The sequence below is a fragment of the Alosa pseudoharengus genome, unplaced genomic scaffold (genome assembly GCF_046254945.1).
Source record: "Alosa pseudoharengus isolate Yale_2024_CS ecotype anadromous, Long Island Sound unplaced genomic scaffold, YU_APseudo_1.1 YU_APseudo_1.1_scf_2, whole genome shotgun sequence".
In the NCBI taxonomy this organism is placed as follows: Eukaryota; Metazoa; Chordata; class Actinopteri; order Clupeiformes; family Clupeidae; genus Alosa; species Alosa pseudoharengus.
In genome coordinates this window covers 28,004,940-28,029,897 of record NW_027468663.1, presented here as the reverse complement: position 1 = coordinate 28,029,897, position 24,958 = coordinate 28,004,940, and the positions used below count along the sequence as shown (strand labels likewise).

General features: G+C 39.4%; 2 protein-coding genes and 1 long non-coding RNA gene across 4 annotated transcripts; all 3 read left to right on the top strand.

The window, feature by feature from the left end:
* The first annotated feature begins 158 nt into the window (after positions 1–158).
* LOC143135189 (uncharacterized) lies at positions 159–1,600 on the top strand. Its single transcript, XR_012988844.1, has 2 exons — positions 159–516; positions 1,437–1,600. It is a non-coding gene; the product is annotated as an uncharacterized LOC143135189 (long non-coding RNA).
* Positions 1,601–3,826: 2,226 nt separating this feature from the next.
* Positions 3,827–18,652, top strand: gk5 (glycerol kinase 5). The gene is made up of 16 exons (XM_076294391.1): positions 3,827–4,415; positions 4,592–4,685; positions 10,044–10,119; positions 10,337–10,430; positions 10,602–10,733; positions 10,999–11,074; positions 11,309–11,370; positions 14,163–14,236; positions 14,334–14,394; positions 14,512–14,638; positions 14,771–14,875; positions 15,037–15,131; positions 15,407–15,510; positions 15,646–15,705; positions 16,421–16,554; positions 16,895–18,652. The coding sequence occupies exons 1-16, from the start codon at positions 4,290–4,292 to the stop codon at positions 17,053–17,055; spliced, it is 1,581 nt and encodes a 526-aa protein (XP_076150506.1). The 5' UTR covers positions 3,827–4,289; the 3' UTR covers positions 17,056–18,652.
* Positions 18,653–19,329: 677 nt separating this feature from the next.
* On the top strand, positions 19,330–24,701 carry ppp1r7 (protein phosphatase 1, regulatory (inhibitor) subunit 7). Of its 2 annotated transcripts, none has more exons than XM_076294390.1 (10): positions 19,330–19,392; positions 20,214–20,306; positions 20,400–20,449; positions 20,558–20,623; positions 20,727–20,857; positions 21,362–21,524; positions 22,129–22,245; positions 22,354–22,458; positions 22,919–23,005; positions 23,160–24,701. In XM_076294390.1, the coding sequence occupies exons 1-10, from the start codon at positions 19,353–19,355 to the stop codon at positions 23,334–23,336; spliced, it is 1,029 nt and encodes a 342-aa protein (XP_076150505.1). In that variant the 5' UTR covers positions 19,330–19,352; the 3' UTR covers positions 23,337–24,701. The 2 variants fall into 2 exon arrangements, with proteins under 2 accessions (XP_076150505.1, XP_076150504.1); XM_076294389.1 differs by having other exon boundaries at positions 20,394–20,449.
* The last annotated feature ends 257 nt before the right edge of the window (positions 24,702–24,958 follow it).

The following is a 24,958-nucleotide window of genomic DNA, read 5'->3' as shown; positions in this document are numbered from 1 at the left end:
TTTATGTATTCCAATTTATTGATTGAATGGATTCGACATCACAAGTATGGAGTAAAACTTGTGTCACCTTAAACCGAATTTGAATATGAATTTGAATATGAATTCTAAAGTCAATTGTATTGGAAAAACGAATTCGAATAGTATATATTGAAACTGAATTCATTAGATTGGAACTGAATCTCAGTCAACTTGAAATTGAATATAATATTTTGAAATTGAACTAATTTGCTCTGATACATAAATTATCCTGACTGAAAATTTCGCTCTTGGAACTTTCACATTCAGTTCTCAAAATTCAGTTTCAAAACGTGAAATTCAATTTCAGTCTACCGAGACAAAAACAGCTGGTAGCTAAGGAAGAGCAATCGAGTGCAGAGCTATTGTGATCGCGTGACAAGTGCCGAGCGCGAAGCAAAGAGCATAGCACCCTCTTAGCAAGCTGTCTCCTGAACCTCCTTACAGTGTCGAACAGAGAAAGAAGAGATGGAAGCGACTGGCACATCAGAAAACGTCCAAGTAAGTTGATATCATATGCCATGTCTGTTAACGTTACTTTATATAATGTACATTATATGCTAGCGCTGGCTGGCTAGCCAGCATAGTTTCATCGACTAAGTTAAAGTTTTTTCCATAGTTCAGAACCAGTTAGACTACTATAACGTTACTCTTTGATAGAACAATATGATTGGTCATTGTCATATCATTGTGCCTTTTAGGCCTGTAAGAACACGTTACAATCTCAGGTTAAACAGTATCATTCATGGAAAACTGGATATGTCCCCCTAGTTAAGCTTTTTTCATCGTTGTGTTGTCTGTTAGCTAATGCTACGTGGGGCAATTTTTTCGTGCCGTGATGTTGCCAGACAACTGGATTGCGATAACTTTGTTAGCAAATGGTAGCTAGCTAGCTTCTAAGAGTTTCAAACTGAATATGTTCTATATCGATAATATGATCAAGACTCAAGAGACCCTAGTTTAACAGTATTTCTACAGGCTGATTTATGCTTCTTCATCGACTCCATGCAGATTTTGTAAAAGTTATTGAGAAATAGACACAGTATATTACAATAACCTAATTATTATACTTTAACTGTGTGTTGTCTTGATACTTCTGTTTCAGTAATGTGTGTGTAGATTGCAAATAATGTGTTGTATGACGATAGAAATGTCCTTGGTTCTTAATTAACTCATTGTATTGACCAAGTCGTGTGTGTGCAGAGAAGGTGTAATGATATTTATTATGATGTATACGATCCAAGGTATGCATGTGTGTGTGAGAAACAACTGATTGTCTCTTAGGTGCACAGACTTGTGTATCCTGATTGCCTGATGCTTATGAGACCTCTTTGCGCAGAGATGAATAAACAATTAACGAGAAAGACTCACAGTAGACCTTTAAGCTAAACACTGATTGTTTGTTGGTTTTATTTTCATAGGTTGAGAGGCCTCAATGAACAGTGGACAGTGAGATAGACTGAGGACAATGGACTGGCACCGATCAGACATGGACACCGAAGCTTGATTTCTCTTAATAAATATCTTTGCAAGATGCAACACATATTGTAAAACACTTTACACACTAATAAACATGTCCACTGTTGTTTTCTCTGGAATTGATGTTTGCCAATTCACCATCACCAATTGTTTGCCATTGGTGGTGATGGATTTCCAAATGGATTTCCAAATGTATGGGCAATCTAAATTTTAGTTTATGTGTGTAATCAGCTGATATTAGATATGATGCAATTGCAAAATCATGTAGGTTTATCCTTTGCAACATAAGGAAGAACAGACCTTATCTGACACAGGATTCCACACAACTTCTTGTTCAGGCCATGGTCATCTCCAAGCTGGACTATTGTAATTTACTATTAGCTGGTTTACCTGCTTGTGTAGTAAGATTGTTACAGCTGATTCAGAATGCTGCCGCACGCCTGGTCTTTAATCAGCCAAAGACATATGTAACTCCTCTCCTAGTTACTCTCCATTGGCTCCCTATTAGGCAGAATTAAATTTAAATCTCTCACTTTGGCCTATAGGACACTGACCGGATCTGCTCCTTGTTATTTTAATTCAATGATCAAGACGTACATCCCCAACTGCCCACTGCGGTCTTCTGAAGAGTGTCTGTTGTGTCGACCAGACATAGGTCAAATTCAAGACTTTTCCTCAGTGGTTCCATGTTGGTGGAATGAGTTGCCCAGTGCTCTCTGTTCCTGTGATAGTTTTGGGTCTTTTAACAGGGGTCTAAAGACGTATCTGTTCAACATGCACTTGAATTAACACTTATGGTTTGTATAGTATTGTTTCATTTTCATTAGGCTGTTGATTAATTTGACATTGTTGTTTATTATTGATATTCTCCATAATGTAGTCTTACCATGCTATTGTTATTTGTATTATATTATTGACTGAATGTACATTGTTTATTATTACTATTTTTCCCTTTTTTCTCATTGTTTATGTCATTAGGCTATTGATTGAATTGACATGGTTGTTTATTATTGCTATTCTCTTTATTATAGTCTGGCCAACATCTTCATTTGTTCCCTGTTCAATTTTAAGTATTATATTGTTTTGTATTTATGTTGCTTTGGACAAAAGCGTAACCATAACCATATGTAATTGGAAGCAAATAAAGGTAGCCTACACATCATAGTATTACAAGAGTGGCTTTAAACGTAAGAAAACGGTAATGATTTGTCCTTTTTTGTTCATTCAAACATGTAGATTTTTATTCACATAATTACTAGGTTGTTGCCTTTTCTATCCATTAGGTGGCAGTCCAGGATAAGAAATAGAGCAGTAGTTGAGTAGGAAAAACGAAAACGAGAGAAAGTTATGCCCATGACATTTTAAAGAATGACAGGCTAGAAGTTTGCAATTGGTAGACAGTACATTTATGTTTGATGGCTAGCTGAGTAGTTCTGTATGGACTGACAGGCTGGAAGTTTGAAATGTAATACTGTAAAAAAAAATTTAGCCTATTTAAAATTACAAAAACGGTAGGTAAGACCATACATCGATGTTTGATGGCTAGCTGGGTAGTTCTGTACTTCAAGGATTGACAGGCTAGAAGTTTTAGATGTAATACTGCAAAAACATTTTTATTTGTTTAAAATTACAAAAACGGTAGGTAAGTAGGCCTAGGCTACATCGATGTTTGATGGCTGGGTAGCCTAGTTCTGTATTTCAAGGATTGACAAGCTAGAAGTTTGAAATAATACTGCAACAAATGTTTTATTTGTTTAAAATTACATAAACGGTAGGTGAGACAGTAGGCCTACAATCGGAATGTGTTTTATGAATCGTGCGTGCAGATCTAATAACCGTGCAAACCAAGTGCCCACACTATGCTCTGCTTCGCGCTCGGCACTAGTCACGCGATCACAATAGCTCTGCACTAGATTGCTTTTCCTGAGCTACCAGCTGTTTTTGTCTCGGTAGACTGAAATTGAATTTCACGTTTTGAAACTGAATTTTGAGAACTGAATGTGAAAGTTCCAAGAGCGAAATTTTCAGTCAGGATAATTTATGTATCAGAGCAAATGAGTTCAATTTCAAAATATTATATTCAATTTCAAGTTGCCTGAGATTCAGTTACAATCTAATGAATTCAGTTTCAACATATACTATTCAAATTCGTTTTTCCAATACAATTGTTCAAATTCAGCAATTCAAATGCAAATACAACATATTCAAATTCGGTTTAAGGTGGCACAAGTTTTACTCCATACACAAGCCCCAGTAGCACTGTCGCTTTAAGATGTGTTTCGGCACTCCCACTTATCGACTGATATATGACGTCGCCTTCGTTGGGATGCACTTAAGTGACCTCCAGGAAATGAACTGTGTATGGGAATCGAACCAGTTTAGAACTGAAACAAATGTGTAATAGTTTATGGATTTATTTAGATTGACTGGATGATTATACATACAAGTCTTTTGGAAACACCACGGGAAAAACGTTCGACACGGTATGAGAAGATTGTGAATGCAACAGTGTCCTGCCCTGATCAACCTGTATCCTCATGGGCAAGATGTCGAATACCGGTACTACGTGTGAAGTTGTCACTTCGAATACCAGTTGCTGATGTGGTCAAGGCGCCTCATGGGTTGGATAATTAAAATCAAAGGTCTTTTGGCCAGAGTTGCTACTACGTGAACAGAGATGCGCATGTCTGTGCTTCAGTAAAACGTCCCCCAGTAGCCTACCTCAAGTTCGGGGCCAAACCAATTTCATCACCACAAATGCTCAGTTAGATCAATTTACGTTACAGTGAGAAATCATGGGGACACAAAGAAATGGCTACAGAAAGGAAACGTTTATTCTATCCGTGGACGTTGGAACAACTTCAATCAGATGTCATGTCTATGACAAAGAAGCGAAAATAAGAGGAACATGCACACATAAGGTAACCCTATGATATTTCACCTTTGAACCATACTTTTTTCTAGGCTACTTCTGACGTCTAAAGTTGCTATGAAATTGGAAACGCTGTGATTTGGGCAAATATTGATTTTGCATAGCACTGTAGGCATTCTTCATAATTCCATGTCCATGAACAGGTGTTTGGTGTAATCTTCATAGGTGTCCCTGTTGTATCCTGAGCCAGGACGTGTTGAGATGGACCCAGAAGAGCTCTGGCAAAGCTTTGTCACAGTGGTGAAAGGCGCAGTGCAGGGTTGGTTGGTTGTTGTTGTGTTGTGAGTCTAGCAGAGATGGCAAAAGTACTCACTTCCTGTACTCAAGTAAATACTTGTGTTAAAAAATACTCTGGTAAAAGTAGAAGTACTGATTTAACATCTTTACTCCAGCTTGGTAATTTACTTAAAGTATAAAAGTAAAAGTAGTGTTGTGAATGATACCATTTTTTTATGCAACTGTACCTGGACCATACACATGTTACTAGAATGCAAGAGTGCCAGTTTCTCGTTTTAAATCTTCCCACCTGTTGGGCCATTTCTAGACTTTCCCCCCAACATCGTACTGCCTACTTCAGAGGGCAGTGTGTTCTTTTGACCTACCATCAAATGCTGGACATCTTTAGAAAGCTAAGATCCCGTAGTTTCTTAGGAAGCACTGGCACAGAGTTACAGAGCCTAGAATATTGTTTTTTCTTTCTGCCGGATAACAAGCATCTCTGAACTGACCACATTTCAGCCCTCTAGGTCACTTGATATGATTTTAGAAACACAACTATCACCAGGTCCTGCGAAGCTGTGTGCAAAAGTAGATCAATATAGAATGAAAAATGAGTAGTTTAGACCATTATTTGCCAAGGTATGCTCATGCGTTTTGTAATGCCCTTGGAAACTCCCCATAGGACTTTTGGTTACCCAACATGCATACTGACAATAAAAGTATGCATTTCTGAGGTTTTTTGTAGACTATTTGGATTGTATGTCAGGTTCTGATATAGAATGATTGACTACACAAAATGGAATAATTACACAAAATTCTCTATTTTTGCATTTTCTTTGTTGGCTTTAATGGGTGTGTTTAAGATGATGGACTACATCTGCACAACTAATATTGGATAAAACAACATGAATTCATTTAATTCCTATGGATTCCTGTTAATATTTCAAGACCAGGAATGTAGTGGTAAAATAAGAGGTGGGTAGCCTAAACATAAGGTGGACTGCGCCATGCGGTATCACATTTTTAGAAAAGGCATTCAGAACATGTTTGATGATGGTGGAGGTTATTGTCCAATGTTTACAACAATACAAGTGCCTTGATGAGTGTAGCCTACATATTGTTATTGTGGATAATACAGTGTGATTTTTAAATGTTAACAGTTTTAATTGGTGAATATACTCTTCTGAGAGGTGGATAAACTCTAATAAGAGGTGGATAAACTATTTCTGAAATTTCGAACTGTGTTTACTTACGTTTAGCTGCCACTACCGTTCAAGACCCAATGCTGCATACTTATTGCTAAGGCTACACTGCTATGGAGTTACATTTGTTCCACTTTTATGAGCGAGCAATAGCACAATTTGAGCGCAGACAAATATTTTGACCGAGCGCACAAAAAAACTTGTAGTTGAGCAAACAGTGTTGTGCTCCACAAATGTCTTTGCCTGAAGACAAGCGAAGTTGAGCGAGCGCAACAGAGATCTCCTGAGCTAGCGGAACAGTTTATGTGAGCACGTACAGTGAAACTGAAAGAAAGGGGGCTGATGTTGCACATACATATTGATATTAGCAAACAGGCAAAAACAAGTTTTTTTGTGCTCGAGTTTCATTTTTCCTCAAAATATAATTTGTGTGCTCGGTCAAAATATTTTTCTGTAACTCCATACACTGCAGCTATAACCAAAGTTAGGGAAGCACCAAAGGCGAGGAGAGGAGGAGGGCATTTTTGACTAAATGTAATTGACGTGCTAACGTTAACGTTACTGCCATCAAGCTGCAATGATTTGTCGCGCCCAAATCTGTCGAGTCACCTTGTAGTTGTGCGTCAAGTGCAACTAGACAAGTGCTATTTCCAAAAAAAGTCGTATATGGGTCTAGAGGAATTTCTTAGTAAAAGTAGGGAACAGGACTTTTTATCATAATTAACATGTGCTGAATCCAACTAGCCCTGTTCCCAAGCAGAATTTTGAGTTTTTGACCATCTAATTAGCATAAACAAAATGGCGATTTGGGGCACTTTCTTCAGACGGGCATCATTATACCATGTAAATAAATTAATATTGTTCACATCTGTGCATCTCAGAAATCTCCCGTGGGCAATAAATAAAAATATATATGAAAAATATAAAAATGCAAAAAAAAATATTATGCTAATTAACCTTATAATATCACCTTATTATACTGACTATGTTTACTGTCCTCTTTGGCAAAGAGTGTGGCCTGCCTTCATTGGTAAACATCTTCTTCGTGGTGGGGAGACACATGTTTGGAGTTTAAAATTATTGGAGTTCCTTTGAACTAATCACGAACAACCGTTAACTAACAAGTTAGCATCATATCTTGATTCCAAATAGGAAAGATGGCCAGCAGTCACATGTTTCATTTGATTAGATTATCTTCAACTTCATTGTCATTGTGCAGAGTACTGAAAATATATAAGTGTATGTGCAGTATGAACAGTATAAATATCAGTAGAATATCGCTATGTTTAAGTGTAATAAAGGGTGTACATTTATAAATATAAATAGAATGCTATGGGTGGGATAGGGGCAAAATGTTCGCCTCCTTGTCCCTGTGAAGGTTGCCATCGACATGGACACCTCAACAGGCACAGGCAAGGAGGCACAGGGGTGGTGGGGGGGGGGGGGGTTGATGGGTGTGAGGAACCAGTGATGCGTTGAGCAGTTTTCACCATCCTCTGCCGTGCTTTCCAGTCGGAGGCAGAGCAGTTGCCACCATACTGTGACACAGTTGGTGAGGATGCTCTCAATGGTGCACCGGTAGAGGTTTAGAAGTTCACAGGATCTGAGGAGAGAGGTTGTGTTCTTTAGTCTCTTCAGGAAGAACAGATGCTGGTGAGCCTTCTTGATCAAGGTAGAGGTGTTGAGGGTCCAAGAGAGGTCCACAGAGATGTGGACACCCAGAAACATGAACTGGTGACATGCTCCACCTCAGTCCTGTTGATGAGGATGGGGCTTTGTGTGCTAGCTTTTGGTCCTCTTGGTGTTGAAAGCCAGGTTGTTGTCGGTGCTCCGCGATGTTAGGTGCTGGATCTCCTCCCTTCAGGCTGTCTCATTATTGTTGCTGATGAGAGCAATCACCGTAGTGTTGTCTGCAAACTTGACAATGGTGTTAGAGCCATGTACAGGTATGCAGTTGTAGGTGAAGAGGAAGTAAAGGAGGGCTCAGCACACGCCGGTGTTCAGGGTGAGGGTTGAGTGGGTAAGGTTATCTAATCTAACAGACTGCGGTCTGTTGGTTAGGAAGTCCAGAATCTAGTTTCAGAGGGAGGTATTGATGTCCAGTTCACTGAGTTTGGTGATCAGTTTGGAGGGGATAATGGTGTTGAATGCTGAACTGAAGTCAATGAACAGCATTCTCACATAGGTGTTGCTATTGTCAAGGAGGGACAGGGCAGAGAGAATTGCTGTAAAGATGGCATCCTCTGTGCTCCTGTTCTGGCAAATTCTCTTGAAGCACTCTATACTGCAAACAAAATCTACCTCTGGGTACAAATAAAGTAACTTGAACTTGAACTTGCACTATTTATGAAGTTATTAATCTAGCTATTAATTCACAGGACATTCAATCATTTTACTAACACAAAGGTTATGAAGAAATATGGGTAACACTTTATGGTAAAGGTACATGAATTATCATGAATTCATGCATACATTAATTAATGATTTATGCATTACTTCCTTTATCCTTTATATCCTATTAATCATCAGGAATTGACATGAATTCATATACTCTCATTCATGATGACCTCACGTATAGAACAACACATCAACTAAAGCATTAGGTGTGATGGGTATATCATTGTGATTTATGATTTCTTAAGCATGATCATCATGATTACATGAATTGTAGGATAATTGCTCATGCATTCATCATGTCTGTGGCCCCTCAACTAAAGTAGTGAATAATGACATGTGTTTAGAGAACTCCAAAGTTATGAGAATTTGAGCAGTGATGACCACAGTTTTGGCAGAAAAATAAAGTCATGATCATGGTTAATACATCATAATTCATAATGATGTGCCCATCGTACCTAATACTTTAGTAATGTGTTCATGTATGAGGTTACAAATGACAAACTATGGTAAATTACAGTAATAACAACAGTAACAAATAACAGTAAATTCCTGATGATTAATTAGATATTAATGAATGAAGTAATACATAAATCATGAATTACTTCATGTACCCTTACCGTAAAGTGTTACCGAAATGGGTAAAGGCCTGTGTAACTTAATCCGAGACTACATACATTACCAACCTAATTCGCTTCAATTATGTAAAATGTAATGTAAATCAGGTTTTATGGCCAAGTATACCTGGGTATACAAGGAATTTGTCTCTGCATGTATCCCATCCGTGAATTAGTGAACACACAGGTCACACATTGAAGCACACATTAACCTTGAGCAGTGAGCTGCCTTGCTACAGTGATGCCCGGGGAGCAGTGAGGGGTTAGGTGCCTTGCTCAAGGGCACTTCAGCCTTGGATGTGGGCATGGGAGACTAGTGCTCAACCTTTCCACCAACCACATATGTCCTACTGGTCGGGGATCGAACCGGCAACCCTTTGTTTTCAAGCCCGAAGACCTAACCAGTAGGCCACAATTTTAAACTTTACATTTCATCACTACACATCTTTCTTGACCCTCAAAAAACATAAGTCTCATTCGTCAAATACCGTGTGCCTGCTCAGTTATAACATTTTAACAGTTACATTTTTCAAAGGTTTTTTCAGGTAATTAACATAGGCATAATACTAGATTTTTTTTTCTTTTTTTCACAGCCTGTATCCTTGATCTATTGGCCAAGGGAGATTTCTGTAAACAATATGAATTAATTTACATGGTATAATGACATCCGCCCAATTAAAGTGCCCAAAATCGCCATTTTGGCAACCATTTTGTTTATGCTAATTAGATGGTCATAAACTCAAAATTCAGCTTGGGAACAGGGCTAGTTGGATTCAGCACACCTTAATTATGTTAAAAAGTCCTGTTCCCAACTTTTACTAAAAAATGCCTCTAGGAAGCACGTATCTCAAAAATATCACCTGTCTAAACGTAGGCCTATATTCCCATCCGCTATTGATGACGCGAAAAATAATAACAGTAACTCTACTAAAATTATTTGAAACTAAAGTAACGAGCCAGTTTTGTAAAATGTAAGGAGTAGAAAGTACCGATATTCGTGTTAAAATGTAAAAAAGGAGTAAAAGTAAAAAGTCGCCTCAAAAATAAATAGTAAAGTAAAGTAAAAATATCTGAAAAATCTACTTGAGTACAGTAATGAAATATTTGTACTGGAGTCTAGGGTGACTTTGTAGAACTTTGATACATTGTTGCAGGAGGCTAAGGATTTCTCCTTGCTCTGTTCAGATTCAGGCTTTCAGATGTGGCAAATGGAGGCCATAGGAATCTCAACACAAAGGGCTACATTCACCACCTGGGACAGGTGAGCCATGTCTGTATAAGTAAGAGCTGCTTAAAGAATGCCTAAAAGAGCATGGTGAAAAGAATATTCCATCATGAGCTGCATATTACAAAAAACTTTTGCTGATTAAAGAAACAATGCTTATGATGTATACATCGTCATTATATTCCCGTGTAGTAGGTTGTGTATATTGTGCAGATGTCACATATGTGCTTACAGCCACATTTATTGTTCTCAGGAAGACTGGATGTCCTTTTCATAACTTTATCAGTTGGCAAGACTTGAGAGCAGCCGAACTAGTGAAATCATGGAACCAGTCCTGCACAATGAAGGTGAGACCGGATCTCTCATAACTCTTTTCATTCTTTAATCAAGGCATGTTGTTTGCAACATATAGGCCTACCTGCACAGTGCACACAGTGAAATAAGGTGATGTGGAAGGCATTAATATGTGGATTACACCCCCCAAGAAGGTAATGTGATCTTTGTGTCTGTGCTGACAGTCGATCCATGGAGTGATGAAAGTGTTGCACTTCTTCACCAGACAGAAGAGGTTTCTGGCTGCCAGCCTAGTCGTTTTCTCTACCCAGCATATCTCACTGCGTCTGGCCTGGATGCTCTCCAATTGCCCAGAGGTAAGGGGGATAGCAGGGCTGACCTGCTTTGGAAAGAAAAGAGATGGCATGGATGACTAGAGATAAACATAGCATGGTATTACTGGGTCAATGTCAAAATGTGTTCAGATAGACCCTTCACCTCAACTCAGTAGCTTGAAATTGTAGTTCTCTGATTCATCACCAATATTTAAAGTACCCTACTATGTTGGATTGTTTCGTCACATTTAGCTGAAAAGGTACATGACCTCTGACTGATCCTCCACTTGTCCCATATGTACCACAGTTGAGTAAAGCGGTGAATGAGAACAGTTGCTGCTTTGGAACCGTTGACACCTGGCTGCTCTACAAACTCACAAAAGGCAAGGGACAACCAAAGCTCTCCTTATACTCTCCTCTTCCTCTGTTTGTTCATATACTAGTTGGACTGTTTGGAGAATAGAACAAATGAGAAGCTGCAGAATTTTTTCTTAAGACCACTCTTCAGAGTATTAGTCCCAGGGCCTAATCACCAGTAGTTGTGTTATGCAGAAAATCTCTTTTGACCTGTGACACCATTTAGGGAGTTAAACCTGTTTACTTGAATTTGCCTACAGGTTCAGTACATGCAACCGATTACTCAAATGCAAGCACAACTGGAATCTTTGATTCATACCAGGTCAGTTATCTTTGAATTGTTCTGTTCATAGTATCAAGATGATTTGTAGAATTTCCAGTCAAGTTTATGCTTGTATACCACCGGTGTAGTGCAATACAATGTAATCACAATCACAAGTCTCTGATATTACATTGTAATGTTTTGGTGATATTGCTAAACCATGCCTGACTGTATAAGCATTGCAGTGTGTCTGATAATGTCTGATTATTTATGTATTCATTCATTCAACCTTTATTATGACCGCTAGCGTAGGATACATTAAAAATAGGGCTGTCAAAATAACTGATTAATTTCGATTAATTAATTTGAGAAAAAATAACTGATTAAAAAAATTAGTGCAGATTAATCGATTCCGCATGACTTTTGACCCCGAGCCGTTCTAGTCAGTAAAATTTAGACTGTAAAATGAAGGAGAGAGAAGAAAACGTGCTGCCTGGATCATTGATTGGAACATTTACTTTTAAAAAACGGCCTGATGGTGTTGATAAAAAATAAAGTGTTGAAAATAAAGTCCTCTGCAATGTCTGCAGCAAGGATTTGCATATCACCGGAGTTCATCAACTCTGTAGTCGCACATCAATGCAAAGAAATAAGTGATGACATTGAGGGGAGTGTTAATTTATTTTCATTGTGTCCCGTAGGTTATATCTGTGGCCTGAAATGCCTTGTATGTGAAAAAAAACTTCTTTCCTAAGCACTTTTGAATTTATTTCCTCAGCATATTAGGGCATATCATAGATTATTATGGCAATTATTTGAACAGTGAAAATAATAATAAAAGAGTCTTTGAAATGTCACTAATGCTGATTATTCAATGATTCATTTGAATTTAAATATTTAAAATACTTTCACAGCAAAAATTATATATGCGATTAATTTAGATTAATTAATCACAGAGTATGTAATTAATTAGATTAATTTTTTTAATTGATTGACAGCCCTAATTAAAAAGTTATCAGCCTTGAATATTCGCCTCCTTGTTGTCCCTGTCAAGGTTGCCATGGTCGTGGACACCTCAACAGGCACAGGCAAGGAGGCATCAGGGTGGGGGCGGTTTAGTTTGGTTGGATGTCACCGGGGTGCAGAGCTAAAGTTCAGTAGGGTGACAGCTGCAGGAAAGAAGCTTCCTCTGAACCTGCTGGTTCAGGTGCGGAGAGACCTGTAATGCCTCCCAGAGTGGAGTGGGGTGAACAGTCTGTGGTTGGGGTGAGAACAGTCTTTGATGATGCTGCACGGCCTGGTTGGCCTCGATGGAGGGGAGTGAGGAACCGGTGATGCTTTGGGCAGTTTTCACCACCCTCTGCAGTGCTTTCCATTCGGAGGCAGAGCAGTTGCCATACCATAATGTGACACAGTTGGTGAGGATGCTCTCGATGGTGCAGCGGTAGTTCACCAGGATCTTAGGAGACAGGTGGACCTTCTTTAGTCTCCTCAGGAAGAAGAGATGCTGGTGAGCCTTCTTGATCAGGGTAGAGGTGTTGAGGATCCAAGAGAGGTCCTCAGAGATGTGGACACCCAGAAACTTGAAGCTGGTGACACACTCCACCTCAGTCCCCTTGATGAGAATTGGGGGTGTGTGAGCTGGCTTTTGACCCCCTGAAGTCCACAATGAGCTCTTTGGTCTTCTTGGTGTTGAGAGCCAGGTTGTTGTAGGTGCACCACGTTGTTAGGTCCTGGACCTCCTCCCTGTAGGCCGCCTCATTGTTGTTGCTGATGAGACCAATCGTAGTGTCGTCTGTCGTCTGGTGTTAAAGCCATGTACAGGTGTGCAGTCGTAGGTATAGAGGGAGTAAAGAAGAGGGCTTAGCACACAGCTCTGTGGTACGCCGGTGTTCAGGGTGAGGGTTGAGGAGGTGTGGTTATCTAACCTAACAGACAGCTGCCTCAGTCGGCTGCACAGCACAGGGCCTGAGGATGCGCCTCCTGGGGATGTCATCAGGACCAGCAGCCTTACGTGCATTAGTCTTGCTCAGTACTGCACACACATCGGTGGTGGAGAGTGTGAGGGGCTGGTGTTCTACAGAGACCACAGCCTTGATGGCCACCTCCTTGTTGTCCCTGTCAAAGTGTGGTTTAACTCCTCTGGCAAGGAGGTGTTGGTGGTAGGGGGATTGAAGTTAGTAGTTTTGTGGTCTGTATATATAGTGTTTAGTTTAGTCGAGTAAGATAATCCAATGCTAAATTCTGTTACCCTTAACGGTCATCTCAACCGTTTGGTAAAGGCTCATAAAATAAACATGACCACCATATTGCTGGGGGCAAACACCTTACTATCTATAATGGGCAACACTTGGCGGCAATCAGAGACACCTGTTTCTCAATTGGCCTCCAGTGATCATTGCCCCCACCATGATGGTGGTGCTATTTACGTATGTTCTGGAGCCCAGTGCTGTATCTAGCTTTCTAATATCTATGGGTTTTAGCTGGAGTTTGCTATCAAGTCTAAGTAATAATTAGATTTAGCTTTCCTCACAGATGACGTGCATTTATTTCTCAGCTGTTTAAAAGCTAACCAGTGTGATGGGTATCCAGTCTTCCTAGCTAGTGACTATGCTCTGTTTTTTTTATTTAAATAAAGATGATAATTCAGGTAGTTAACCAGTAAACCAGAGAGTTACTCTATCTTTTTTGTAAAGAAATCCAGTGCCATTTCAACATCTGTGATATGTTGATATTGTGAGGTGCACATAAAGGAATTGAGTCTAAGTATTGTTATTGTGTGTTTTTCTTTTTTTTGACTGCTTCTTCTCTGTGTGTGTGTGTGTGTGTGTGTGTGTGTTTGCACCTTTCAGATGTGTTGGAGTGGATTTCTGTGCTCACTCCTCTCTCTGCCTCTCTCTATTCTCCCCAAAGTGCAGAATACTAGGTGAGTATCAGCCACCACATTACACAGGTGCTGTGCTTCCCTTTGTGTTAGCAGTGAGGTTAACCTTGCCTTTCTTTTCTTTTTATTGACCTTCCAGTCACAACTTTGGTTCATCAGACCCCTCCATATTTGGAGTTGCCATACCAATCATGTCAGTTGTAAGTTGACGTGAATGTTTTTGTTCTGTTGTTTGGCTTGCTGTTTCCTCTTCCTTTCTCTGCTCTGTGCATATGAACACTACAGCCATGAGGATGTGTGTTCTCTCTGTCCCACAGATGGCAGACCAGCAGGCGGCCATGTTTGGTGAATGCTGTTTTGACACAGGTGACGTGAAAATCACCATGGGAACAGGGACGTTCATGGACATTAACACAGGGGCAAAACCACACACCTCTGTCGCTGGTAAGATACTGGACCGAATGAAAAGTAATGTTGAGGAAAACTGAAACTTGACTGGACTGCACAAACAGTCCTTTTTTATACCCTTTCTGTTTCTGCCTAGCTAGAACACAATGTACCTCTTCTCTGTAACAGGCCTCTATCCTCTGGTGGGTTGGAAGATCGGGCACAGTGTGGTGTATCTGGCAGAGGGCAATGCTGCAGACACGGGCACAGCCATCAAATGGGCACAGGAGCTAGGTAAGACCACACTGCCTCAGAGGAAACAGGACTTTTGCCAGCAGTCAGTCTCTGTATTGCTTGCACTGTGTATGGTAATAAGGGATCTATATCCCTTATCTTGCAGTTGTAGCAGATTAGAAAATTCAGGGGGTGACTTGAAGTGTGTGTCTGTTTTCTAGAGTTGTTCACTGATGTGAGTGAGACTGAGACAATGGCCAGCAGTGTAAAGGACGCTGATGGAGTGTGTTTTGTCCCCTCGTTCAGTGGTTTGCAGGTATGCCGCTAGTTTTACAGTATTTAGACATGACTCTTGCCATGTAATTCAGGTGATAATTTTGACTTTTCTTTCTTTTGCCTTTACTGCCTACTTCTGTGTCCCAGCTTTTTTTGTAAGTCACAAGTGTGTTTCAGTTGTGGTTGTTATATTTGTTTTGTTTCTAAATTGTATAGCAATGAAACCACAGCATCAATAAATAAACTCATATATTTATGATTTCCTTTTTATTTATATTTATTTATATCATGTGGCTTTGTGTGTATGTATTCAAGGCTCCACTGAATGACCCCGGAGCTTGTGCATCCTTTATGGGTCTCAAGCCTTCTACTACTAAAAACCACCTGGTGAGGGCCATCCTAGAATCAGTGGCATTCAGGTGAGTTTGAACCTATCTGTCCTGGTGCCTCTAACATGGATGTTAGTCCATAGTCCACAGATTCAGTATTTAATAGTAAAATGCATTTGCAACTGAAAAATGTCAGCAAACACCAATGTATTTCTACCTTCACAGGAATAAGCAGCTCTATGACATTATGCAAAGGGAAACACACATTCCTATCTCTAAAATAAGGTATGTTACCTGTGTATCACACATTCCTATCTTTAAAATAAGGTATGTTACCTGTGTATCACACATTCCTATCTCTAAAATAAGGTATGTTACCTGTGTATCACACATTCCTATCTCTAAAATAAGGTATGTTACCTGTGTATCACCCACTCCTATCTCTAAATGGTGCATGTGTCCTCTATTTGACTTCTTTTAAGGTTATGGTTATAGTTATGGTTATGGGATTTGGCAGGTGCTTTTCTCCAAAGCGACATACAAATAACAACAATACAATAATTAAATGTAACAGTAAACAATTAAAAAAATGGTAAGACTACATTAAGAAGAATAGCAATAATAAACAACAATGTAAATTCAATCAATAGCCTAATGAAAATAAACAAATACTATAATATACAAACCATAACGTTTAAAAAATACAGATATGCCTTTAGACCCCTCTTGAAAGACCCAAAACTATCACAGGAACGGAGGGCACTAGGCAACTCATTGCGCCAACATGGAACGACTGAAGAAAAGAGTCTTGAATTTGACCTAGCTTGTATGGTCTACATAACAGACGCTCATCAGAAGACCGCAGCGGGCGGTTGGGGATACACATCTTGATCATTAAATGAAGATAGCAGGGAGTAGATCCAGCCAGTGACACATTTTACACTCAAGTCAGTCACACATGTTTATGAGTTATTCCTATTTCTTGTTTATGTGGGACCAGAGCGGATGGTGGAGTCTGCACAAATAATTTTGTAATGCAACTGACTGCTAACCTGTTCGGACGCAAGATCGCAAGGCCCAATCACTTCGACATGTCTGCTTTGGGTGCAGCTTTTATGGCAGGACTGGGAGTAGGTACGGGAATAAGGCACCTCGGACACTTTTTGTCATTCACACAACTTGTTGCTGATATGCATTCACTGATATGCCAATACTTGCACCCATGCTATGGTTTTCACTCAGTCACATTTAGTTATAAAATAACAATAAGTGCTACTGACAATCTACAAGGAATATTAAGCTAAGCTGCGTTGGAAATGTTTACTCACTCACTCACTCACTATATAATATTTGCTATATGCCTGATTCACTACATTGTGCTGTATATGGTGAATGAGAACACTTTTCAAACACAGTTGTAGTCTGGTCCTTCACCTTACCACTGTTGGCTTACCATTCTGACATTACTCCGCAGGCTTCTGGAGCAGTCAGGAGGAGCTGAAGAGCCTGCACTCAGTAGAGCGCATATTCCTGCCCCAGAACAGGCCCCAAGGAGGTGCCAACCAGTACACGCCTGTCCTCCGCAGCTGGGAGAGGTCACTGGAGCGCTCTATGCACTGGTACAGCAACTTCTAATGGTGGGTCCTCACAGATTCAGAGCAGTCCTGACTTCATTCTAGGGACTTTCTAGGGCACAGCTTGCCTTTACGCTCCTTTTCTGAAAACTGAGTCATGAAGGAACCTGTCCATTTGTACCATGGACCTAAAATCATCCTATGCAATTTACAGCACTCATTTATTATGCCTGGTTGTAATCCTGTGTATTCTCCTAAAAGCCTTGGTTAGCATTTTTTCATTTCAATCCCACGTGATCCTTGGATAGTTTTCTACAGATGATGTCACCAACAGTGCCTAAACATGCATTACTTGATTTCCCATAGTCTTGTTAGACTACCTCAGACCATCATCAATTTGTCGTTTTTTTTTTTTTGTTAGGAATAGTGGAAATTAAAAGCCATACTAATGACCTAATAGCAAGATGGACAATTGAATTGTTTTTGTAACAAAAGCGTCATTGTAATTTGTGCGGTATGTGATCAGTTTCTGTGATCAGTGATGTTTACATGCGTGCATGTTGAGTATAAATGCAAATGCTTATAGCAACTTCTTGTTGTAAAAACCCATAACAGTTTTTGACTGTGCACTGACTGGATTGATGTGTTGACAGGAAGCTAAACTAGCCTGGTACTGCCATGCCACTGATATTTCACAGTATTGTTGCGGTTAGAGGCTTTTTACAACTGGATAAAAGAGGTTCAGTGGTGGGGTGGTTTCCAGCCTGTTTGGCCTCTGCCATTAACTGCTAGCGAGATCCAGCCAACATTACTTGCCTGTTGCTATCACCATAACCCTTCCTCTGAGTTCTATCATTGGCTCTTGGGCATTTTGGTGAACCATTTTGTAAAATGCTGACAGCTAGCTTGGCTAACACTAAACCACTTCTCAAATCTCAATTTGTACACTTAATTCACTTTCAATTTCCTGGGGGCATAAATAACCACAGTGAAATTAAGCAGAAATTTGTACATTGAATTTGGAAGTAAAGAAAACACATCTTTCTTGTAAATTAAGGTTTTAATGAAGTTTTTTCCCTGAAATCTGCTTTAACGGGAAGGTCTCCAGACAGACCTGTCAAATTCAAATTTACCAACAGGTTCATCTAGGTTCACCCAGGCTAGAATTATTGGCGTGCACGATGCAAGATGTCCATGGGTTGTACAGAAAATTACATTGAATAGCCTGGTAACAAGAACTCAATAGTGAAGGATAAGTGACCAATTATGAACAATGTAGGCCTAGAACAATTTTCAGTGGACTAGAAGATTACTGTAAAACATGATCATATTTTTAAAGTTAAAAAAATATTTTAAAGTGATTGAATTATCATTATGTTGCCTTGTAATGATTATGCACTGCCTTCCCTGAGAACAAATATAATCAATCAGGGACCTTGCTCAAATAATGTCAGTAGAACTATACTGTGCTTCCTGGGGCCTTCTGGTCGCAAACTGTAAACTTTAACTGTAAACCACAATAACTGTGACACTGTATTGTTATTTGTTTGTTATGTAACTGTATTAGAGTGTATTGTTTATAATGCATTTCACTGCTCTCTTAGCAATTGCTCAATAAAGTAACATCTGCATCATATAATATATTGTGGTGAAGTTTCCATTGCTCCATTGCTGCTGCTGATATGTAGGGAAACAGTCAGAACCAAGAGGCAAGTTGTCTGTGACTGTTGACAGTTATGTTGATGACACACAAGGCAACCTTTTGAGCAATGTTGCCAAGCAATGGTCCTGGGTATTGTGGTTCTGGCACATTCCCATTGATATTGAATTTTTTTTTTCTAGAGAACTTTAATCATCAGTAGGTTAGACAATTTTTCATGATCATCCAATCAGAACACATAGAACGGGTATGTGGTTCCCCAGCAAATTTGCTTAAGGAGTTGCCCCATGCATCTTTACTGTCACTGCTTACAGTATCCTTACCTTTCCCATTTCACAATGTAATTTAATTTTGCTTTCACATATTGGGGTTTGATTTTTTTTTGCAATGCAGTTTTGCAATGTCAGGCAAAGCATTCATGACCTAGCTGGAGCAGTCACTTGAAACATTGCAGCAACTTGTCAGCTGTGCACCTGTGACTCTGGTAGATCCAATGGAGGAGTACCAGACCTAAATCAGTGGGTTGGTATAGAGGGAGGTTATGACTGCGAAAATGAATATATCTAGACATTACAACCAATGATCAATGCAAATTAAAACAACGAAGTAACATTAAAAGCAACGAGTGCACGAACTGCTCTGTTTGGATTGGTTCAAAGCAATGTCAATCATTCAGCAGTGGGAGGATTCAGGAAAAGATGGCTACCTTGTCTGTTGGCGAGCCTCAAGAAATGGAAGGTGAGCCCACACTTATGTATCTGACAGTTTCTGATTTCAGTTTTTGCTGAAATTAAGATCAGAGAAACTTTGTGTACATTTTTGCCCTCTGATATCCTATTAATTTTAATAGGGAATTATAACCATTCTCTTCGGATCTCAGCCATTAGCTAAACCATTCATTTCCATGCACTGGTGATTGTTTACGCTTGCAACACTACGCCTGCTGCTGGCTATCTAGCTACCTAGCTTTTCAGCTGGCTAATGTTAGCTCAACGTTACGTTGCCAGGAAGCGACGTTGACCGTGTTAGCGATTTAGTTATTGCAATGAAAATGTGCTGTCTGTAAATCTATAACCCCAATAATTATTAGTTAGAGCTAATGTGCTAATAACCCTAACTAGGCAGCCAGTCTGTTTTAGAAGTTACACAACATGCCAGGATTGTAACGTTAACGTTACTTTCATCAAGGTACCCCGACCAGACCACAGTCAGTAACGTTATGTTGTTAACATCGGTATCTTGACAGGATACTATTTTACCATTTTAAACATGAGACCTTGAATCACTCGTTTCGTGGTCTTTTGATCGTGTCAACATTCCGGAACAGTTGCGATTTAACGTTATAGCATTTGTTAGCTGGCAGTCAGGGTTAGCGAGCTAATTGCAGTGTTCCTTGTGCCTGCAATTCCTGCCCTCTTCTTTCTAGAAAGCACATTGTCATTGTAACACCTTCTGAAACGTTGTTCAATATTACGTGTCAATTGCCAACACGACTGTGTTATACATGATATTAAGTGATTATTTGACCAGTGATGATCTCAACTTGTCCCTTGACGCAGTTGACAGAAGGGGAGAGTCAGAGGAATCTGGTGATGATGAGACTAAGAGAAAGAGCATCAATGGAGAAGTTTGCCCTCCCCAACCATCAACAGGTAATAACCCCCCAACACACACACACACACACACACACACCACAACAAATATTTTCTGACTTAACTGCTGAACTCTATCTCTTTCAGATAAAGAGGAGTCTCCTGTGGATATGGACACAATAACGCTTGATCCAGAAGAGGAGGTGAGTGAAAAGATGATCTGGTATGATGTACATTCAGTTCCTTGCTGTGATGTTTCACCAGCTTAATAAAAACTGATCTGTCATATCCCCATCTTTATCCCATCACAGGATGTAGATCTAGTCCATTGTCGAATTGGCAAGATTGAAGGGTTAGAGGTGTTACAGAAAGCAAAGGTAGGTTCACTTTCGTAAAAGAAGGGCCTGTCTGTGTGTACCAAACTACAATTTACATTAGCTTCCTGTACTGGATAAGATAATGTCTTGTTGTTTCTGGCAGACACTTTCTCTCAGACAGAACCTCATCAAGTGCATTGAGAATCTTGACAGCCTGGTGTCCTTACGGGAGCTGGACCTCTATGACAACCAGGTCCGCAAATTGGAGAACCTTGATGCACTCACTGAACTGGAGTAAGTAGTTTCACAAGTGTTCAATGTGAATATTCAGTATAACTTTATTTACAGACTCAAAGTCCAGATAAAAAAACAGACACAACATATTACATAAAGGGCACATACAAACACACATAAATAAATACAGACATACAAATGACTGTCCACATATTATATAAATGGCACATACACATACATACATACATACATACATACATACATACATACACATAAACATACATACACATAAACATACATACAAATGACTACATACATTGGTGGGGGCTGTGCAATGTGTGGTGGGGTCACTGTTGTTAAACTAGGTTTAGGAGTTAACAGAGCTAGCTTTAGTGGTTAAATAAGTGGCATCTCTTGGATATGCTGGCATGCTTTTATTTTGTATGTGTAGCATGTGTCGTTATGCACAGCTATCTCCAATAGGGGTGGAACAAAATATTGATCTGCAATATATCATATGACTTCTTTTGTATTGTAATTGTATTGTACAATTCTTATTCTAAGGCAGTTGGATGTGTCCTTCAATACACTGAGAAAAATTGAGGGTTTGGAGAGGCTCAGTAAGATCACCAAGCTCTTCCTGCTTCACAACAAGATCAACTCCATTGCCAACCTTGATAACCTAACCAACCTGGAAATGCTGGAGCTTGGGTCCAATCGCATTCGAGTAAGGTCTAGGAAGCACACAGCCTACATTTTACTGCACACATTACAGTTGACTATGTTTACTATACACTACACATGGCAGTCTCTATGGATATGTTTTAAATCTATGATCAAAAACAAATGTTTTTTATTTGACTTTTGTGTTACTTTTACGCAAAGGAAGAATGCTTGTTATATTTTCAATGAAATTACACTGTCTATGAATGCTATAGTATCCCTAAACGCCACTCTTTTCCCCTATAACTCCTTTCCTTTTTTGGAATGTTCAGCCGCCATTCACTAAATGAGCGGTTGCCAGGTTAGCAGACCCATTCAATATCAAGGCCTCCACACTCAACCCTCTTGTAGAGTTTTCACATTTTTCCATCATTGCACATGGTCACCCAGCCTTATTTGCTAATAGTTTTTCATTTCATTTCATTTAAACTGGGGCCTGAAGTGTGCTTATGTTGTCACCCGCTGTAGCTCAACTACTTGAGCAAATTCCTGCCACTGCTAAAGTCATGACCTCAGTTCCGAGGATACACAGTTACTAATAAAACACTCTTGATTATAAATCAAGTATGATAAAGATTGAGATTGATCAATGCCATTGTGTGTTGCAGGTAATAGAGAATCTGGATTCGCTGTCTTCTCTGCAAAGTTTGTTTCTCGGAACAAATAAAATCACCCAGTTGCAAAACCTTGACGGCCTACATAATCTCACCGTCCTCAGCATTCAGGTATGTTTGGCTTGTTTTTGAATAATGGAGTATTTGATAATTTATATATTTGCCTTTTATTTACGCGAAATAAAAATGTACTCCGAAACATGTATCTCTCCTCCTCAGAGCAATCGGATCACAAAAATGGAAGGTTTGCAGTGTTTAGAGAACTTAAAGGAGCTGTATTTGAGTCACAATGGAATTGAAGTTATAGAGGGATTGGAAAACAATGTAAGTCTTTAATGATGATATGAAAAAGATGGTCAGTGGTATTTCTTTAAACATAACGGACAGTATAGTTAGTGATTAATGTTTGATGTATTTATTGTTATGATTTGTTAAGAGTGTTTAAGAAAAGTAAGTAAAGTTAAGTAGGTAAGGGGCTAAAATCCTGAATGTGTATTTTTAATGTGTTATTACAATGTCACACAACAGTTGAACACAACTGTATATTAATCAACATTTGATGCTGATATGGCATTAAACTAAAATGACTTAAATTATATTTACCTGTGAAAATAACCGAAACAGATTCAAAGCAGTCCTACATATACAGATATTTCATTGATAGCGTTTTGTCTCATGTGCATGACCCAGTTAAATGTAGTTCCTTTTAAGTACTTAAAATGTTTCCATAAATAGAAGTGCTCTTATGTTTCTGTGTGTTCTGTCTCTCTCTAATGCCCTTCAGAAAAAGCTGACAACTCTGGACATTGCTGCCAACCGGATTAAAAAAATTGAAAATATCAGTCACCTGACAGAATTGCAGGAGTTCTGGGTAAGGATCACACAAAAACAGGAAGAAACTGTCCAAACAAAGCTAAGATATCAACTTCATAGTTACACAATCAAACAATCTAAGCAAGTGTTTTTTTTACTTATCCTCTTTTCCCTTTCTATCTTTCCTTTTTGATACTCATTCCATGTAAAAGATGAATGATAATCAAATAGACAACTGGTCCGATCTTGATGAGCTGAAGAACGCCAAAGGCTTGGAGACAGTTTATCTGGAGAGGAACCCGCTACAAAAGGACCCTCAGTACAGACGCAAGATCATGTTGGCCTTGCCCAGCGTTAGGCAAATCGATGCCACCTTCATCCGCTTTTGACCCACCCCCGACCCCACCCCCAACAGATGATGTGCAGCTTGCCTCCCGATGCCAGTCTTGCTTCCTGCCTCGTCCCCATGTGCACTACGTCTGATACGCACTCCCATTCTAAGGGTCACTCACATATACACCTTTACCTCCCTTCACTTAATCCCACCTAATCCCCGCCACCACCTTCTTTATCTCGGGCAACACACAAACCCACGCAAGGTGCACACAGAGACTGTAGTCTTCGCCCGTGCTTTTTTGTGTGCTTTTGTTCATCAGCTTTTTCTGCTTCCTTCTTAATATCTGCACTGAGAATCGTGGAGAGGGTGGTGTAGGAGGGGCTGGCTTTGCTGCTGCCTCAAAGCTTGTGATGTGAAACCATACCTGTGCATGTACATATGGGAATGGTGCTGTAGCATTCCACCCACATCCCTCTCTCCCTCTCAACTTGGAGCACAAAATGAGTGTGATGTAAAGATTTCTAGTGCTCACTCTGATGAGGGTCATTTTATTATTATTTTTTTCTTTTAATGCTGTTTTCTAAATGTGTCTAGCATATATCCATCAGATTTAAAAAGAACTTAAGACAATGATTTGTCAAGACTTCAAATTTATTGATTTTATTTTAGCCCCATACTCCCAAGTTGGATCTACCCAATAGCAAACACTACAGTAACAAAGTGCTTTGTATTTTCTGTACAGCTGTTTTTTGCATTCTGCAAAACGTTGCTAAATTTGCATCAAAATGGTTGTTATGGTGACATAACACCTTCCTAAGCAGACACCTACACCACTGACAAAATACAATGCTGCTGCCATTAGCTGTATGTGGTACCACAAGGTAATTTTGTTGAAGTAATTTTCTTTGGTAGTACCTGAATGGCAATGCACTTTGTTTTCACTGACTAGCAGACTGTCCACAATAATAATAATATTGATAATATTTGGTGTGGCTAAGGGGTGTGTCCATATCATTGTGCAGCATTTTTGCATAGGTGAAACCTTCTGGTCAGTTCTGGGCACTGCCCTAGGAACTGCAAGTAAGGATTCACTGTCACAGAGTGGCTCAGGTATTAAGTATTAACTTAGCAGGTGAACTTATGGAATTGGCAGGAATGATGTCCAGTGTTGGTATGTGCTGTCTCTAATACTCAGTGGTAGAGTTTAGGGAAAGGAAAGGTTTTGGGAAGTACTGTTCTGCTGGTACTTTCTGGGAGAGAGCTGCTTAACAGGAATAATATGATGAACAATGCATTGGGACTAATTTTTATTTGCTTGTTTATTTTTGTTTTGGTTTTACAAGTGCTTGGTTCACTCTTTTGAACTGAATGTATTATTAAAGAAACAGATTGAACAATAAAGTTCATTTGAACCGTGCATTGTGCTGCATTTTTAACCTTAAATTAATATACTAAATAATTATTTTATACTAATAATTACTTTGATTTTTACATTTGGATTTTTTGCACCTTCATGTTTCCTGCATTTATTAATTTTTTGTAGATAGCAACACATTACAGATACTTTTAAAATACTACAATGACACTAACCGCAAATCAGAAACAGACCTATACGTCTATTCTGCTGTAACTGAATCAGCTTTCTGGTGGCACAAACGATTTTGAGCTGTATAT

Excerpts from the sequence above, each read along its gene's own strand:
- gk5 (XM_076294391.1), top strand. The coding sequence starts at position 4,290 with ATGGGGACACAAAGAAATGGCTACAGAAAGGAAACGTTTATTCTATCC. Across the intron at positions 11,371-14,162 it reads GAATCTTTGATTCATACCAG|ATGTGTTGGAGTGGATTTCT; the intron begins GTCAGTTATCTT and ends TGCACCTTTCAG. Across the intron at positions 14,639-14,770 it reads ACCACACACCTCTGTCGCTG|GCCTCTATCCTCTGGTGGGT; the intron begins GTAAGATACTGG and ends TCTCTGTAACAG.
- ppp1r7 (XM_076294389.1), top strand. The coding sequence starts at position 19,353 with ATGGCTACCTTGTCTGTTGGCGAGCCTCAAGAAATGGAAG. Across the intron at positions 19,393-20,213 it reads CGAGCCTCAAGAAATGGAAG|TTGACAGAAGGGGAGAGTCA; the intron begins GTGAGCCCACAC and ends CCCTTGACGCAG. Across the intron at positions 20,858-21,361 it reads GATGCACTCACTGAACTGGA|GCAGTTGGATGTGTCCTTCA; the intron begins GTAAGTAGTTTC and ends TCTTATTCTAAG.